The following is a 19,811-nucleotide window of genomic DNA, read 5'->3' as shown; positions in this document are numbered from 1 at the left end:
ACAAAACAAAACCCACCCACGCTCAGCTCCTCCCGGCTACTTCCTGTCAACCAGTTGCTAACCCTGCCACTCTGAGCCGAGGTTAATTTTATTTAACCAACGCAAATGAAACACATCTTTACCTAGTTAGCAAAGGCAGCAGAAGCAAACGTAACACATCTTTGCCCAGTTAAAACAATATTCCACAACAGCGGTGGCCTCACAACAGTCTCGCCGTGGCCTGAGGGGAGTGAGGCACGAGTCTCTCTTGGAAGGAATGGACGGGCCTCCTTGATGGGCAAGCACTGACTTCAAGCAGCATCCTAGTTGTCAGCTGTGGCCATGGGCGAAGATTGAATCACCTCCAAGGCAGGTCCTGACTAGTTTCTCATCTTGAAGAATGGTTGGGCATCCCAGCAGAGTGAGATGGACTTCAGTGTGGCTGTGGCTGTGAGCAAAATACCAACGTGATTTACCCTCAGCTCTGCCTGGTCCAATCAATTCTCTTTCCTACAGCTGGAGTGATATTTTAAAAACAGAAATTGGATTGTGTCACTGCCCTGATTAAAGTCCAGGCTCCTTCATGTGGGCCGAGAGGTCTGGCGGGAGCTAGCCTGAGCTTTGATTTCTTTTCAGCCCAATTTCCAGGAGGCAAAGCTCCTTGAAACCATCTTCTCCAACGCCTCTGCCATGTGGTGTATCATTTCTCTCCTCTCTGTCTCACTTCTACTTCAAGTGTCAGATGAAACAGCACCCCCACAGAATATCTTTCTGCGCAGAGAGCCTCCTTCTGTGACCCTCTCAGAGTATGTAAAAAACTTTCACATCTTCAGTAAAAATTATTAAAGGTTTCATAGGCTGTGAGGTCCAAGGTGGCAATTTGCTCATTATTCTACCACTGAGCTCAGTGAAAGCTAATTAATGTTTTCTTTTTAACTGTTTAAATCCTTTTTAAAATGGGGGGGGGGGGCATATGTACACATGAGTGAAGCTGCTGGAGGTCAGAAGAGGGCACAGGATCACTGAAGCTGGAGTTAGAGTGGTTATGCACCACCACATGTGTGTGCTGGACACCAAACTCTGGTCCTCTATGAGAGAGGCATGCTTTCTTAACCTTTTAACCTTTATCTCCAGCTCCCAAAGATGTAGCTCAGGCTGACTTCAAACTCATGACTCTCCTGCCTTCACCTCTTCAGCATATACTACCAACATGCACCACCACAACTGGCTACTTAGGGTTCTTAAAAGTCATGGTTCGATGACTCTCTCCCTTTCTAACTCCACAGAGACTTAAAAGTTTTCTTCCATAGTTTTCTCCTCTGGATACTCACCTGATGAATCATCTTTTAAGATCCACTTTCACAATCTTCCTCTAGTTGGAGAAGGTTTGAGAATGTATCTCAGTGAAGGCATACTTAGGCATCATGCCACACTTTAACAATCCCTGCTGATGACCTGCTTGTAACTCAGGGCCCCCATGCTAGAAGAGTATCCATGTGTATGTTTCCATGGTTTCTAAGGTGGCAACAAGCAGATGTAGAGGCAGATGCTGGCTTACTATACCTTTCTACCCACAAGGCTACTCTTACACTTAGAATTCATGTGTAATCAGGTAGCCATGCTTAAATGAGATGAGGATGGGGAAGTGTGATCCTGCTGTGTCCAGAAGAGGAAAACTTTTATGAACAATGCTACTACCAAAACTTTTATTAATTCCTGGCTTCTCTTATGTTTATAGCCTCTCACTTCCAGCAGTTTATCTACCACCCTTCTATTGTCAGACAAAAGGCTTGCAATGGACAATAATAACTAAGCTGCTGTTTTATATCTGTGCTGGCTAGTTTTATATCAACTCGACACAAGTTGTAGTCATCTGAAAGGAGGGAAACTCAACTGAGAAAATTCCTTCAGAAGATCTGGCTGTAGGCAAGCTTGTAGGGCATGTTCTTAATTAGCACTTGATGGGGGAGGAGCCACCCCTGGGCAAGTGGTCCTGGGTTCTATAAGAAAGCAGGCTGAAACACCAGGCCAAGCTCTGGGAGTCCAGTCGAAGAGAGGGAAGAGAGATCATATGAGCAAGGGGCATCATGATCATGATGGAGAAACCTACAGAGACAGCCAAATCAAACTAGTGGGAACGCATGAAATTTAGATCAACATCTGTAGAGCCTGCATGGGATTAGACTAGGCCCTCTGTATATCAAGACAGTTGTGAAGCATGATCTGCTGGCAGTAGGATCAGAATCCATCCCTGGTACATGAACAGGCCTTTTGGAGCCCACTTCTGTGATGGAACACCTAGCACAGCCTTGAGGCAAGGGGAGGGACTTGGACCTGCCTCTACTAAATGTACCTCCCAATGGGAGGTCTTACCTTCTTATAGGAGGTAATGGGGGATGGGTTGGGAGGGAGAGGCTGGAGGGGAAGGAGGAGGGGAGAAGGGGGGAATCTTTGGTATGTAAAATGAATAAAAAATTTTTTTGTTAATAAAAAGAGAGAGAGAAAGAAAGGACGGAAGGAAGGAAGGAAGGAAGGAAGGAAGGAAGGAAGGAAGGAAGGAAGGAAGGAAGGAAGGAAGAGGGCTGAACAAGCCATAAGCAGCAAGCCAGTAAGCAGTACCCATCCACGGCCTCTGCAATAGTTCCTGTCTCCAGGTCCCTGCCCTGACTCCCTTTGATGATGAACAGTGATGTGAAAGCATAAGCCAAATAAACTCTTTCCTCCCCAAGTTGCTTTATTCATAGTGTTTCATCACAGCAATAGTGACAGAAACAAGGACACTTTCAAAATAGTGGGTTAGGGTCTCTCTGTGACTCCTAGTTGTCCATGCGTGCATGAAAGAAGTGTGTGGCTGGTGCCACAGTTCTTTTCCTCTGTCCAGATTTCTGCTGGAAGTGAGGTTCCCTGCAATATTCTTGAGATACAGACTGGCCCATAGGAAGTTGTTGGCTGCTTGAGTTCTTTTATTAATTTTTGGTGCTTCGTTCTCATACCAAGGTTATGGGAGTCTTGTTAACTTTGGCTCTCCTCCTAAGACCTCAATTACCCAACAATAATTCTTATTTATATGTTGACAGCTCTTTAGGACTGAAGAGAGTCTAATGTTATTCCACTGTGTTTTATTGGGAAATAAATCAAACTACTTTTCTTTTTAAAAACTAAACAGATAAATGAGTTTTCTAGTGACGTGGTATAGCCATTTTTTTTCTGTTTTCTATAAATTAAAATATTAGGATGTCAATAATTATCTTATTGAAAAAAAAGTGAATTTGACTGTTTTCTACTTCAAGGTCCTTACAGCTGACATCATAGCTAATAAGAGACGTATGAGTTCAAATCCCATGTGTAGCATGTTGAGTGGGGTGACTCAGACAGATAATTTCTCTGTACCTCCATTTTCTAGACTTTAAGGTAGAGATGATGTATATACACTTTGATCGTGGAATTACATTCGAATAAAGCTAGTTAATACATTGGATGATACAAAACATTAGGTTCAGAGCTGCTGCGTAGGCAAACAGGACCTCATGTTTTCTGTCCTGGATTCCTGTGCTGTTTTAACAACTCCATCAGCAATTATGTAACAGTAGTTTGAACAAAATGAGCATAAAACAATTTTTGAAAACATAACTCTAGAAAAGACTGGACTCTGTTTATATTTGTAAGGTGTTTTAATCTTCATCAGGAACTACTTATAGACAGCAGGTGATGCTCTGACCTCCACCTCAAAGACAATACGGTCTTCAGTATCCCATCACCTGGTGCACAACTCCAGATCAGAGCATGGAAGTGCTGATTTTACATCCAAAAACAGTTGCTGTTTTAAATCTAGGGTACAGTGTGGAGGAAATGGCTGCAGCATCATTTGGTAACAGATGGCCTAATGCATATCTCAGTAAGATACATAAGCAGAGAGAGACTGATTCCTTGATCTCTCTGATGAAAGCCACACCATGTCCTGTGCCCAATACATATTAATAGGCCTCAGTTTGGTGGCTGCAGAGCTCCTTGATTTGATGCATTTCAATAGAATTTTTTACATGGTAAGAAATTAACAACTGACTTTTATCTTCACCCTTCTTGGGTTCTCAGCTGTGGTACCTTACCATGCATTTTTCTAGAATACTTTCAGCCCAGAATGGGGTCCAGTGAGCCAGCTGCTTTTGCACCTAAGTGTTTGAATTTAATGCATCTTGCTTTTACTCCTGACATCAGTGGGCATGCACCTTTCACAATTTCATTACAGGATAATTACACTCTGACCTGATTGCTCCGCTAACCATAATTTTGTTTCTTCTTTTTTAGATATTGATGAGTGTGCAGCGAAGATGCACTACTGTCATGCCAACACAGTGTGTGTCAACCTGCCGGGATTATACCGCTGTGACTGCATCCCAGGATACATCCGTGTGGATGACTTCTCTTGTACGGGTGAGCATTAAGACTCAGCTGCTTTGCTAAGTCAGTCTTGCTCTGTACCATCCCTGGATCCTCACATTATCTCCTCATGCATAGAGTCCTGCAATTTACCTACAGCATTTCCCCTGCCTCACCTCAATATCCTCTTTTGAGAAAAGAATAATAATAATGGAAGCAATTTTACCTGCCTAATTGATTTCCACAGCCAGTATTTGTGTCTGTGTGTGTGAACATGCATAAACGGGTGTGTGCATTAAAACTGAAGTTCCAGTTGCCTATGGTAACACTGAAGGACTAAGAGATAGTAGTTCTAAAAATAGAAAGTGTCACAGTATTTTCTTGCCATCATAATGAAATGAGTATTTTTTGCATATAAGAAAATGTCCAGAAAGATAATCATTAGATTAAGTTAGGTGGTAAACGCGTTTAGTGGTCAGAGATTGGGCATTTGGGAGGCAATCAGGATTATTAGGGTAATGTTTACTTATTGTCAGTTTTTCTTCTCTTTCTCCTAAAAACTGGCCTACAATTCCATGGTCAGGGGCCCCGCCTCTGTATGATAGGTGCCTATTTGTTCTGTACCTAGTTTGTAGTTTCATTATATTTCTTGGTGTGTATGTGTGTGTGTGTGTGTGTGTGTGTGTGTCTCCACGTGCATGAGTACATGTGTACAGCTTCATCAGCTTTATGATCTTGAATGCAACATCTTTGAGTTTCTGTTCCCAGCTTCTTTCTCCTGAGTTTCTGAATCATATATTCCATCTGTTGTCCGAGTCTATACGAAGTCATGTTCGCCAGGCGGTGGTGGCGCACACCTTTAATCCCAGCACTTGGGAGGCAGAGGCAGGCGGATCTCTGTGAGTTCGAGGCCAGCCTGGGCTACCAAGTGAGTCCCAGGAAAGGCACAAAACTACACAGAGAAACCCTGTCTCGAAAAACCAAAAAAAAAAAAAAAAAAAAGAAGTCATGTTCATGCCCTCCTAACATGTGTACAACAGAGCTCTTCATTTCCTTCCATTCCTTCAGTCTGTGAAAGCTGGCAATAACTGTATCATCTGCCCAGTTTTCAAAGATGAGCCTTTGAGGGTTGTGCCTGACTCCTTTTCCTCCCTGGGAGTGGGGGCTATTGAGTGTGTACTTACACTTCCATCTCTAGTCTTGTTGACTCAGTCTTGACACACTCCCACTGTCCTAAGTCTGTTCACTTCCTTCCATAGCTGTACCATGCAAGTGGAATGGCCTTGCTCTACTACTCCACTATAACCCATTCTTCATACAGCAGCTAGAGCACATTTTTAAAAGATTTATTTGTATTTGTGTGTGTGTGTGTGTGTGCGTGTGTTTATGTGCACATGCGTGTGTGAGTGCTTTCAGTGGCCAGATAGAGACCTCCCATTGCCACACCTTGGAGCTGGAGTTACAGGTGTTTGTAAGATGATGGTTATAAGTGATGGGAAGCAAACTCTGGTTCTCTGGCAGAGCAGCAAGCCCTCTTTACCATTGGGCCATCTCTCCAGGACCCGAGAGCACATTTTTATGAACTGAAACTATAGGAATGCACTCAAAACTCTCCAGTATATCCCAGTACACAGAAAATCCAATCTGACCTTCATATTTCAGTATAGAATGGTGGTTTTATCCTTTCTGCCTCTAACTTCATAGCAGTTTTCCTTCCACCATTGTAGGATGCTTACCTTCATCTTGTTTTCTCTTCCTGATGAGCTTGTTTCTCTGTGAGCTGTCACTCCCTCTTGGATGTTCTTGGAAATCTCTTCATCTTGGGTCTGTACCAGGAGCTCTGTCTTGTTAAAATCTCAGCTTGAAAATGAGGCTTCCACTGAGCAATGTAAATCACTCTGCATTTCCTCCTTCATAACATCTGAATTCAATCCCCTGAGCATGAGATCATCATGTAGAGTATGTTTTGTATATAAATGATTTTTTTTCCATTTGCCTTCTACTCTGTCTTGACCACCTACACCATTGCCCAACACAGTGGTGCTCAGTGAACACTTGTTGGGTGATGAATGTATTCAAGTAATGGACCATGGCTGACTTTTCCACTTCAGAAATCCTCTGGTGTAAAATCTTGCTCATATCTTGCAATGTGTGAAGATTAGTAAGTATAATCTATGTGAAAATAGTTAATGCAACACTTAGGTCAGCCAGGAAAGGATATTGTACTATAACAGATAGGCCTAAGCACAACAAATTTCACAGCATCACCATCGCTTCTCAGTCCTGTTTATCCACTGCTGATCAACAAGAGAGCTCTGCTTAGCATTGCTTTGGCGTTCAAGCTCATGGAAGAGTCACTATGATGAAAACTGGAGGAAAGAGAACATGGGGATCCCCGGAGCTATGAAATCCCCCCAGGAGGTGATACTGATCTGGGATCACTGATGAGCTGGAACTGAAACTTTTAGCCACAAAAGGAAGAGGAAGTTCAACCCTGCGTGTCTCCCTGCTAATAAATGCTGTAAACTGACTGATACTTAATTCTCAACATAGTTTCTCTTGGCACCAGAAGCTCTCTGTAAACTGTTTTTGCTACAACAGTTAACTAAGTAATCAGGAAGATGGTCTCAAAAAGTAACAAAGGTATAGGATGCAGAACAACAATGGAGAGCTTGCCCAGTGCATGAGACCCTGTATTCAAGACTCAGAACTACATAATAAAATAGCAGTTTTTCCAGATTAAGTTCTTTGCATTATGTATTGAGGGAGGGACCAGCAGACAGCCATAAGAAAAGGGCCCTTGATTTTCAAGAAATAGTACTAATTATCTTTATTTTGTGAGCCAGAAGGAGCTACTGGAGTTAACTGAAACACATTCACATATGGTGACTGTATTAGCTTAGAATTTTATAGTGGGAAATTTAGGTGGGAAGGGAGAGCCAAGAGACATCCTTTTGGTTTTCATTTCTTCTCTAGTCTAGTTCTGGAGCCTCTGACAAATACTTTTATAGTAAACCAAGTGCCCGGAACTCTGGCATCTCCCTGGCAATAGACTAAATATAGTCTTGACTCCTCAGGATGAAACCTGCCTCCACCTAAGATTTGACATTCACTTATTGATGAGGCAGACTTCTTCCCTTAAGCAGTGACTGGCTGATGTAACAAACAAGATATGAGATCGATTTCTGCCACTATAGGATACACACACACACACACACACACACACACACACACACACACACACACACTCACACACACACACTCACACACACACACAGATGTCTCATTTCCAGATGAGACTGAAAAAATCACCAGGCTTAAAGGCACCTGTTATTATCCTAAGGGTTTGCATAACATTTTTGTTATTGACAGTCTTTGTTTCCAAAGATCACTGTAGTCCCCATCCTGGATCAATTATCTACTGTTGCTCTTCACTGTTGGTTTTCTAGTGTGTCAAAGTCATATTGGCTTATCTTTCTTTTCTGTGTATTCCACATAGAACTCATCAGCCATTGCTTATTAGATATTTGGTTAAGGTCAAATAGGTACATCAGTATACACACTGAAAAATTCCATGCAACCAATAATTAATGAGTCTATATGTATAGTATATAACAGATTTGGTGATTTGTTCAACTGATTGTTTGATTCATAAGTTCATTACCTAGCATAGTCAATATACAATCAATGTCTGCCATGAATTAGGAAATACAGTCACCTAATTAGGGGGAAATGATCCATGCACCCACAGAGTTCATGACTGATGAGGGACCAGCTTCACATTGAGAAAGCTCTTTTTCATTTACCACCAGAAATACTCTATTGGTCAAACCAACCTATCTTTAGTGGCTAGGAGAGAGCAGATAATTACTGGATGTTAAACACTCTGTTGTCTTTACTCCTTAACAAATATAACAGAAGGGCCCTACACCACCTGTCCAAAATACCTTCTGCTAACAGTCCTCTCAGAAGCCTGCACCTGAAGCAAGAGATGCCATACTGGTCCTGGAGAAGAGAGGTCAAGCAGGAAACAGATAAAAAAACAGAATCTATTTGCTTTTATCCATTTTTTTTCTTGTTAAGATTTGAAAGAAAAAGGGACCTGGGTCTGTTAGTAGAGAACTCCCCTGACATGCATATATCCTGGGGGCTCTATCCCAAGCATTGCATAAAACCAGGTGAATGGTGTACATTTCTAATCTCAGCACTCAAGAGATGGAGGCAGGAGGATTGAAGTTCAAGGTCATCCTTGACTAACTACATAATGAGCTTGAGACCAGCTTGGGCTAACATCTACCAATGGGGCAACAATGCTCTCACAGTTTCACATTGAGAAAAGTTGCCTAGAACTTGAAAGTGTAACTCAGTCATTACTCCTGGAGACTCAGGGCTGTCTCACACTATGTATTATACATAAGTCTCCTAAGCAATTTTCCCCGGTCCCTTGGAAGAATGAACTATAACACATTTGGCTTTTGACACTGGGGGGGGGGGGGGGAGTGTTGCCCCGAAAGCCATGTCACTCTGGAGCATTTCCCCTCCTGTCTGAGGTTCCTTAGTGGTTCCTCTGTGAACCTTGCAAGGGTGAGAACCAGCTTTGTGTGTCGGGGAGAGGCTTTTCTTTGCTGAACACTCCTTTAATTTTTGAAACGGTCGACAGCTTGATTTGTTGGCTCCTGCCTTTCATTTCTCCCCAGCTAAACTCCTGTGCTGTGGCTGTTTGCCGAGACATCGTCCTTAAAGACGTAGGCAGCTTTGAAGAGAGTCTTGTGATTTACAGCAGAAGCATGTGATGGTGGGACAGGTGCTCAACGGTAATGGGCAAGCGTTCATTTTTATGCCAAAAACTTCCCATGAGCATAGATATAAAGAGAAAAAGTGAGGTAACAAACACCCCATGTGATTTCTATTACCTCACTAAAAAGATTTTTATTTTCTTAATATTGGTGTGGAAGAACCCTTGAAGAAAGCACACGTTTGAAACACTCCGATGAAGCTTAGTTAAAGGCTTCGATATAAAAGTCTATTAACTTAATGGTTAGAATTAAACACCTTATAATGAAGCAAGGCTAGGCAAGTCCTTAAAGAACTTGTGAGGAACAGTTGCTAGGAGAAATTTTATGGTTGTTTTCTAGATTATGATTTCAGCACAAGGTTGATAGTGTGTGTGTGTGTGTGTGTGTGTGTGTGTGTGTGTGTGTGTGTGTATGCATATACATAATTTCCAAATATAAGGTAGTTGTTTTTTTTTCCCATTTAGAATTATGTGCCATGTGAAGTGGAGAGAATATTCCTTAACTTGATAGGACGATATTGTAAATTATCCATACCTTTCAACTGTATGCCATGTGCTTGCTTCAAAGTGCTTATAGTTTGTATTTTGAGCTGTCTGTCCACATTGGGAGTAATTGTTTTTTGGTTTAAGAAGAGGTGATAACATTGTAGTAATGGAATGAGTCAGAAGTCTATAGACACACTTTAGTTTAAAAAAATCCAATCACTAATTAGACTCAACAAGTGATAAAAAATAAGAAGAGGATATGAAGTGAAAGGGAAGGGATTAGGAGGAGTAGTATATATAATACAAATATATTGCAAACATGTATGGGAGTTTCAAAGGATTAATTCACCTTTAAACCTGAAATCCCTATGCCAACTCTAGAGAATGGAATATATTTATTAGAGATATCAGAAATCATTTACCAATATATTGAATAAGAAAAGTCATAACAAGACATTCATCTTGTTACCATACCATTATGTATGGTGTCTAAATGCCCACCTAGAGAGTCTGATTATTTTAAAAAGATATTTGCCTTTTTTTTATTTATTAGCTTGATTTTTGCCTCTTTTCCTTTCCTCCACTTAAATAGATAAGGAGACTTTCTCATCCACCGCTCCTTCCCAAAGCAGAGTGTGACTGTACCAAAGCAGCATCACAAAATCATAACCCTTCAGGACAGGGCTTCCCCTCAGGTAGACACACCTGAAACATTTTAGAAAGAGAGTTCATTCTCTCCTTTGTGATTTTGATTTTTTTTTGAGGTTAAGGTTGTGCATGGACCTTTGCACTTCTGTTGGCATAGGCATGTGTGCCATCAAGGTTGAGAGTCACCGCTTCACAAAGAATAGAGGAAGCTGGCATGTGGGGAGAAGAGAAACTAAGAAGAATAGATAATTGCCTTCTATATTGTACTTAAAAAACAGAATTATCTTAAAATGGTGGTGGCAGACATGGAGTTGGGAAGGTACTGTTAGTGAAAGCAGAAACTCAAACTGTCCTTGGAGGAAGGCCCTGCCTTTGAGGCTGCACTTTGAAATGGATGAGACACAGGGAAGAAAATGGCTGTGTGATATCCCCATAGATGGGAAAGATCCAGAATCTTAAGCTATGCCATGGGTGTCCTGGTAGGACAAAGCTGGGCATCTCCATAGTGGCTCCTGTGTTGATTGTGAGGGTTGGACATCCTATGCCAACACCTTGGATGTTTGGAGTCCTATATAGAGCTGACATGACCCAAAAGAAGTGCAGAGTGCCCACAATGACAGAGAAGTGCCACAGAAGACATGGGTCTCAGAACCACTCAAGGTGAATTGAAGAAATTTACATTTTTATTATTTACTTTAATTTTTTTATAATTATATACTTGCATTATTTACACACCTTTGGATTGGACATCTCTAGTCATCAAAAGTGAACAGAAACAAAGTCAAAAGGGGAGCAGAGGAAATTACAATCTCTCTTAAGAGGGACTGTGTGGGGGAGAAAATTATTGCAAAGTCTAGTAACTTGGCTTATTTTATTACATCTCCATGTATAATACTGGAAAATTCAATGTTAATATCATGCTGAGATTAATTCACTCTGGAAAATTCATGTCAGGGAGGCCATCAGAGAATGTTTAGCTTGAACTTTTATGATGGAAGTCATTCTGAAGGACATGGTCACTGTTGGGCTTCTTTGTTGCTTTAAGTGGAGTTCTTTTTCATCCCAGTCTGTGTTGTGAAGGAGCTGAGTCACGTGGGCCACTGTACAGCAAGCAGGACAAATGATGGAGCTCACCCCTGGGGCATCTGTGCACAAACCTATTAAGTACTGTGCTGCCCTTGACCCAAATTCATCATAATGGCTTGTGAATATTTCTGTACATGCTATTGTTGGAGTTGTTCTTTCAGAATGACAATTAAGTTTCTCATAAAGGGGTTTGATTAAGGGTACCCCAGCACTTAAGAACTGTATAGGCTGGGTTATAGACCCACCATATCCGCATCTGGGTTCTGCAATTAGTAAGTGTTGCTCTTTAACAACCTAGCTTCCCACCTTACATTCTTCATTTTCATTCTAAAGATAAAGTGTGAATGTGTGCGTGCGTGCGTGCGTGCGTGCGTGCGTGTATAGAGATAGAAGGACAACCAGAGAGACGGTATCAGACACAAAGAGAGTTTTTCTTAGACATTTTATAAAGTATAATGAAGTGCATTTTTTTCTTCGAAGATCATTGAAAATATTCACTACCTATCTCATTTAGTAGGTAAATTCTCACTAGTACCATGCTTTGATTATGTCACTTACATTATGTCACAAATACTATGAGAATTTGAAAGACATTTACATTATCTATTTCTTCACTAGTATCCACATTTCATTGTCAAGCAATTGGAAGGATGCTATGTGTGTGTGTTGGAGGGAGAGATGGTTCAGGTGATTTTAACTGAATAAATAAAAAGGAAAATACAATCAGAACAATAGCCAGTGACTCAGCTGTCTATTCTCATATGGCTCATAACCCAGAGACATGGATCCTCAGTTAATTCAGCTTCTCCATTTCATCTTCAGTATACAAATTCTTCCAGATTTTTTACTCTGTTTTTCCATCATGGTAGTTTGGAACTTGCTCATGTTCTTCTCAGTCTCAAAGTTAAGAAAACCTGTCCAGGTATGAGAGATGAACTCAACCACATCTCAACCTCATGAATAAAAGACCAAGTCCTAGCCAGGCGGTGGTGGCGCACGTCTTTAATCCCAGCACTTGGGAGGCAGAGCCAGGCGGATCTCTGTGAGTTCGAGGCCAGCCTGGGCTACCAAGTGAGTTCCAGGAAAGACGCAAAGCTACACAGAGAAACCCTGTCTCGAAAAACCAAAAAAAAAAAAAAAAAGACCAAGTCCTTTCTTCCTGTCCCTTCTTGGGACTCAGAATGTCTTTATTTGAAGCTCCATCCCTGTAGATTTACTGCAATGCCCTACTGACTAAAGTAGTTTGGTGTACCCATTCATAAAATGTATCTTGAAGAGGTGAAGAGAATTGCCTTGAATGGATGTTTATCCTCTCTGAGTCTAGGGCAAGGAACACCTTCTTCTGTATACTTGGTCAGTTTCCTAGCACCAATGTATGTTATGTTGTCAAGGAAGGAGAAAATCTGTGTTGGGTAGCATGTATATGTGTAAGAGTATGTTTGTGACGGGCATATGTGTTTCTGTGTGTGCGTGAGTATGTATATAGATACACAGTTGTGTAGACAACTGACAGCATGTATTAGAGCATATTCAAACTTTAAATAAATTTCTCAAGATTAGAAATAATGAAAATATCAATGTTCTTGAAATGATGTATGACATTGTGGATGGACATATAGAGGTATAGTGTATATTTCCATATACATCAAGAAATGGGCATATTCATACATTGCTGTGGGAATGTAAATTGTTGAGGCTTTTCTTATGGATCCCCTGATGAGTGTATCAGAAGCAACTTATTTATAGCAACTCATCTCCAAAAGATGGTCAGTCACAATTATTTACATAAAATTTTAATTGTGGCCACTCATTTTATTAACTGTTTTCAAGGGAAAAAAGAGTGGAAATACTGTAAATGTTCAGCAGTGGAGATGTGGTTAGTTTACATTATATACATATAGTGGGATACAATATATAATAAATAATATTTAGAGGGAAGTTTTCAATAGAAAATTCACACTGTGTTGTGTGATAAGATGTAAGATGTAAATAATATGTAATAATTACATATTATTTTCTAATTAAAATAACAAGTAGAAGTTATGGTTGTGCACAGATATGCATGTGTATATATACAAACATATGGGGATGTAACATAAGTTGGTAATATAGAGCAAATGAATGGCTGACATTTTCTCTTTATTTCTACACATTTTTAAAAATTTTCGATGACAGAAATATAAGGTGTTCCTGTGTTTTATCATCAGAAAACATGCAATTAAAATATTAGAAAACAAAAAGACTGATAAAGGTAACATTGAGTGTTTGCCCCTCTAATTCTCTCAATGATGTTCTCACTAACTTTTTTTTTAAATTGAGTTATTTAACTCCATAGTGCAGTGGTTCTCAATCTTGTTAATGCTGCAACCTTTTAATACCATTCCTCATATTGTGGTGATCCCTAACCATAAAATTATTTCGTTGCCACTTCATAACTATAATTTTGCTACTGTTGTAAATATCTGATATGCGGATATCTGATATTTGACCCCTGTGAAAGGGTTGTACCACCCAGGTGGGGTCGCTACCCACAGGTTGAGAATTGCTGCCATAGAGTTAATTCCTTCAATCTTCAGTCATATGAATTATGGATATGAGCTAGAGAGATTAAAAGACCATGATATGCTTTATCAAATTCCAGTAGAATTTTGTGACTGGTATGTGCCTCTCTTTATGTGCATTTAGAGTCGTGGTACTCTTAGTCCATTCGTAACTCAATGGCTTGTCAACAATGGATGTCTCACCATTCTGGCTGGCAATTCCAGACCAAAGAAACTGCAGATTTTATGCCTTGTGAGAGCGTATTCTTCACTTGGTCTTCACGTGGTGCAAGAGTGAAGGATACCTTGTACAGGGGCATTCCAGAGGCCCCGCCTCCAATGTGAATTCAGAATGTAGCAAGCATCCAACTGACTACAGATGCTGCCTTTGTCCTTCGGTACCTGGCACCTGACATCAAGTCCTAGCACTTTCAATGATACAAGCTCTTCTGGCATAGTTTCCAAAATCAGAAGGTTTGCCCAGGTTTCTCTACACCCAGGTTGAGACAAAGAGAGATACTGAGGCAGGCATGAAAGACCGAGGGTTTCCTTTGTAAAGCGGCCTTTAAATCACAATTGGGGAACAGCCTTATGTAACTCCTTCCAATAGTTCACTGATGAATTGTGCCAAGGCCAATATATAGTTTTTCTTTTCTTCATTGGACCTTGGGAGATTAAAGTTTTAGTCAGAGAGGTTGGGATTACAAATTAGGTTTCTTCTGAAAAGAGTTCTCTCTCTCTCTCTCTCTCTCTCTCTCTCTCTCTCTCTCTCTCTCTCTCTCTCTGTCTCTCTCTCTCTCTGTCTCTGTCTCTCTCTGTCTCTCTGTCTCTCTGTCTCTCTCTCTCTCTCTCTCTCTCTCTCTCTCTCTCTCTCTCTCTCTTTCTCTCTCTCTCTCCCTCTAAGAGAATTTTACAAACTATTACTTTTCTAATTCTGTGATTCTGTAAGATTTGGTTCCTGACCCCTAGGAGGTTATGGTCTCTTTGGGAGACATAAAATTTACATTTAAGGAGAATAACTTTATAGGGCATATAACTGACTGCTAAAATGTGAGATACGGACGATAAATGCCAGAGAACATGGATAGCAGGAGGAATAAGGAATTAATTACTCTGAGGGAAAAAGCATATACTTCCCACCCCCCACCCCCACAGGCTGTCTGACTTGTTTGGTTTTGAAATGGGGTGGGGGTTAGGTGAGAGCAATGAGAAATAATGAGGTACAGGGGCTTAAGAAATAAGTCCCTTTGTGTTTGCTAATCTACAGTGGGGTTTGGAGATGACTTACACAAAAATGAAAAATCCATGGACTGGAGAAATGACTCAGCCATTGAAAGTACTTGCTGGTCTTGCAGAGGACCTGAGGTCAGTTTCCAGCATCTACAATAGGCAACTCACAACACCTCTATGTTCAGCTCCAGGGGATCCAACACCTTCTTCTGGCTTCCATAGGTACCTCCCAACACACACACACATGCACACGCACACGCACATGCACACGCACACGCACACTCACACGCACATGCACTCACACATGCATGCACATGCACTTCCGCACAAGCCTGTACACACACATCAAAAATAAACTTTTAAAAAGGAAAAGCGAAAGGAGCAGAAGGTGCTAAGGGAAACAGGCCTAGATTTCCACCCCGACTTCAACACTCATCAGCATCAACCTGAACTGGCTTCAGGAAAGCAGACTCTTCTTCCTTCTAGAATCCTGCAAGGAGTATTTGCAAGGTGCTTGAGAGAACACTTATGGAGCTAGAAAAATGCTAATGTGACACAGATCTTCCTTGCTTGGAGGACAGTGGGCATTCTTAGGGTGAGGGTCAAAGCTGTAATCTTGGCATCTTGGGTCTGTTCCTAGAGTGCTCATACCTCAGTTCATCCATCTTTGAGAAGTTAGGTTTTAAAGTTTGAACACGATAGAGACAGTGCAAGACTGATTCATATTAGGTGTTCAATTGAAGCCCTGGGGCATGCTCTCCACATTCCTCTCTCCTCACCACACAGCTCTGGAAATACTTAGAAAGTATCTTCTTCAAAAAGTCTGTCTATTTCCAGAGTTTTTGAGAACACAAGCCTGCAGTGAACTGATTTAGGGTAATGGGTTAAGAAGAGGACCAGTATGACATGGACTTGATGATGGCCTTTGTATCTACATGGAATACGTCCTTTATTTAAGTCTTCTCTTCTAGAGCCCTGAGTTTGTAGGTTGTTATGGAGGGAACACTGAAAAATGTTCTGTTTAAAATTTTATTTATTCCCCAGAAAGGAAGTCCTTTGAACTCTGAGCAGCTTTGGTAGCTACCAGCTTTCCTGGGTAGCGTCTAGTTAGTCCTTAAGGGTAGCCATGGGACAAATTGATTTCAAAAGATGGATGAAAGACCATGAGCTTGTTGGAAATCGGACAGCAGGATGAGGAGTTGTTTTTTAGGAAATGTCCTTAGAGGGACTTAGAGCATACAGACAAGGTGTCCAGAAAGTTGAGATCAGTCAAATCACAAAAGACTTTTCTCAGTCATGACAGTAATATATGAATACTGTAGTCACATGAAGAAACTAAGAAGAAAATGAAAACCATGCATAACTGAACCACTGAAGATACCTCTAACATCCTGAATATTTCTTTCTTAGTAGGTTTTAAACATTTCTTCTTAAATGTCTAGAACCCAGACTTAGTGTGGCTTTCCTGGGGTCTCTATCACATGTCGATCATCATCTTCTTTTGTAATTCATACTGTGGCTTATTGATTCCTGGCTTTGTTTATTCATCTATTAAATATTTATTGAGAATATTCTACCAGGTGCAATTATGTATGTTAGGGATATATCAGCTTTGAGTAGTGCTGTGTTCTGGCTTGGGGGATGGCAAACCATGAGATGCTGAGCGTACTGACATACTGTGCTGGAAGATGATATGCACTGTGCAGAAGGAGATGCTGAGGGAGGGAGGGAGATCAGTTGCAGGGATGTGCAGTTGCACCATTTTACTGGGAATGGCCTAGAAAAATCTCACTGACGATGCCTGGGAGATGTGAAAGTGCTGGCTCCATTGCTGTATGGAATGCTGTGTGTCCTCTGTGGAAACTGCACACTGCATGCTACACTGTGGAAACCGCACACTGCATGCTACATTGTGGAAACCGCACACTGTACACTACACTGGAAATCACACACTGCGTGTTGAACTGGAAATCGCACACTGTATGCCACACTGGAAATCACACACTGTGTGCTGCACTCTGGAAATTGCACACTGTATGCTGTATTGTGGAAAATGCATATGTCACAGGATTTAGAGTCCTCATATCTGAATCTGGTCTGTCTCAGGCTAGTCATTTCACCTTTGTAAACCTTGATGCCACCATCTAAGAAACATGGGAAATAATAATTCCCCAAAGGTGTTGGAAAACTGATCAGAAAGCACAGCTGTAAATTGAAAAATAACAAAGAACTATTATTCTTAAGTATTTACAATAGGATTGATATATAAATGGATCTGCACATGTGCACACATACATGTATGTGCACATGCGCATACATGGACTTGCACATATGTACACCAAAATGTATATTCACCTGCATATATGTGCACCAACACAAATGTCCCTGCACACACTTGCATCTGCATGCATGAGTATCTGCATGTATAAGCACCTGTACACATATATGGTGTGCGTCCACACCCATGAATGCATCTACACACACAAAGGATTTGCAAGACAGGGTCTCCTAGATAATTTCAAATATCTGGGGTTTTTAATTTAATTTTTCAAGTTTATAGAATGGAATTTCAAGTAGTCATCTCCTCAGAGACTCAGAATTAAATACAGGAACTTGTTAAATCAATAAACTGCATTCGGCCCTTCTATAGCCCACAGATTTCTCTGATTCTCCCTGAAGGACTAGGCCATGTGAGATCCAAGGCCTGAGAGAGTGACAGATTCTGGGTCTGTTCTGTCTTCCCAAGGCTTGCAGATGACTGAAGCCAGCCACTGGGTAAATGAGGCGCTACTGTATTTTTCTTCTAAATAGAAAGCAAGGCTTCAGTGGCCCTAGCCATTACCAGACAATACCCCTTTTAGAAGAGGAATGGAGTTCAGGAAAGGGTATTTCACACCCAGCATGTAGGAAATTCAGTGCCAAAGTCCCATTACTGATAACAAGGCCCTCACATTTAATCCTACAGGGCAACTGTAGCAGGTTCTGAGCCCAGGCCAAAAAAAATCTCCAAGCAACCTGGCAACTGAAAGAGCCCTGCTCTCCCCTCTCTCTTTATTTTTACATCTGTCATTTTTCATTTTCTTTGCTGTTGATAAATAATTCAGAAAAGCAAAGAAGGCTAGAGCCCTGACTTGTTAACGTAGTGGACAAATACATTAGGAGATTGGTCCCTAGACATCTGCAGGGTCACTGTTTCATATTTGTTGGGCAGCAGTGTGTCCTCTGGGGCTTTGCAATCAATTGGCTTTGGTTTTGTAGCTAGAAAGGAAATTAGGGCTGTGTGTATGAAATTCGCAGAAGGGGTCTCTGCAGGTTCCTAATGGGTGCTCAGCAACAGGTCTTAGGTTGATGGGCATGGGGGGGGGTGCTGTTCATCTGGGCTCAGAAGGAGAGAACAGCAGAGATTATGACATTAGTGTGTTGCTTTGAAACCCAGGTGGACATGGCCAAGGGCATCAATCTCACTAACCCAGCTTTGGCTGACATCAGAGGCAGGGTGCCAGGAAGCTTTATGTTGGAATCTTCTCATATGCAGCTAGGATGTGTTTATATATCTTGGTATCTATCAATTTATTCACTCCTGAAAATCATCTCTGTAGAAGGGAAGTATCATAACATATGCATTAATAGCATACTCAAATAATATAAAAGCAAACTCAGACATAAGCTTCAATATGACTATTTGGATTATTCACATAGAAGCAACGTACTGTAAATATATAAAGCAGATAATTAGGGGTACCGTTTGTGGGGGTTAAACATGAACTGGGAACTTGGCACAACCTAGAATCACCTGAAAGAGAGTCTTAATGTGGTGTTACCTAGATCGGGCTGGTCTGTGGGCATGTTCATAGGGACCATCTTGATAGTTAATTGATATAGGAAGATGCAGCCCATGTGGGGGGCACCATTCCATGGGCAAGGGATCCTAAACTGTGTAAAAGAGAAAACACTAAGTGAGCAAAAACACCAAGCAAGCAAGGACCCAGGTGTTTATTCTCTCTGTGTTCTTGCCTGTGGCTGTGGTGCTCTAAGTTTCTGCCTCAACTTCCCCACAAAAATAGACTGTAACCTGGACTGATTTGTCTGATACACCCTCTTTCCTAAGCTGCTTTCCCCAGGCTAGATCACAGCAGGAGGCAGGAGGCTAGGGCACCAGGCATGGTGAATGCTGGGTGTTCGCAAAGCTAACGGGGCAGAGAAGAAAGGATTTGGCATGGCTCACAAGACCAACTTGTGATCCAGACCAACTCACTCCACAGCATCAAATGAGTGGTTAAAGCCTTCATGCTTCAGTTTCATCCTCTGTTGGAGAACATTAGATTATAGTTGGGCTTTCAGAAGTTTCGGGAAACTCATCTCTTTAAAATTATGTTTGTTTGTTTCTTTTAAACCACTTCATCCATTGTGGTGCTAATGAGAAACATGGTTCTTTTGTCTTTTGACTTAACTATACATCCATAGTCATTCTGAGCATTAAACTTTGTCTTATATGCAAAGCTTATAAGCAGGCCTTTAAAAGGAACCCAAGACCATCACCCTCTCTTGGCAGTGTTTGTTCTCCTTAATATTCCACGGGACTATTGGCTCAGGCCATAATGATGGCACACACTTGTCACACCAATGATAAAGGACCCTCCTTTGTAGCTTGAGGGGGTGGTTTCTGTGAT

General features: G+C 41.3%; 1 protein-coding gene across 3 annotated transcripts in view; it reads left to right on the top strand.

The window, feature by feature from the left end:
• Positions 1-19,811, top strand: part of Nell1 (neural EGFL like 1) — an 850,243-nt gene that overhangs the window by 450,672 nt on the left and 379,760 nt on the right. For 2 of the 3 annotated variants that reach the window (XM_042277006.2, XM_042277016.2), the window contains exon 13: positions 4,285-4,410. The exons of the other annotated variant lie outside the window; for it this stretch is intronic. In XM_042277006.2, the coding sequence (XP_042132940.1) occupies positions 4,285-4,410 (126 nt within the window). The remainder of the gene's footprint in view (positions 1-4,284; positions 4,411-19,811) is intronic. 3 annotated transcript variants of the gene reach the window in all.

This window comes from Peromyscus maniculatus, chromosome 1, assembly GCF_049852395.1.
Source record: "Peromyscus maniculatus bairdii isolate BWxNUB_F1_BW_parent chromosome 1, HU_Pman_BW_mat_3.1, whole genome shotgun sequence".
NCBI lineage: Eukaryota > Metazoa > Chordata > Mammalia > Rodentia > Cricetidae > Peromyscus > Peromyscus maniculatus.
Note: the sequence above shows the minus strand (reverse complement) of the source record. Positions and strands in the feature narration are given on the sequence as shown.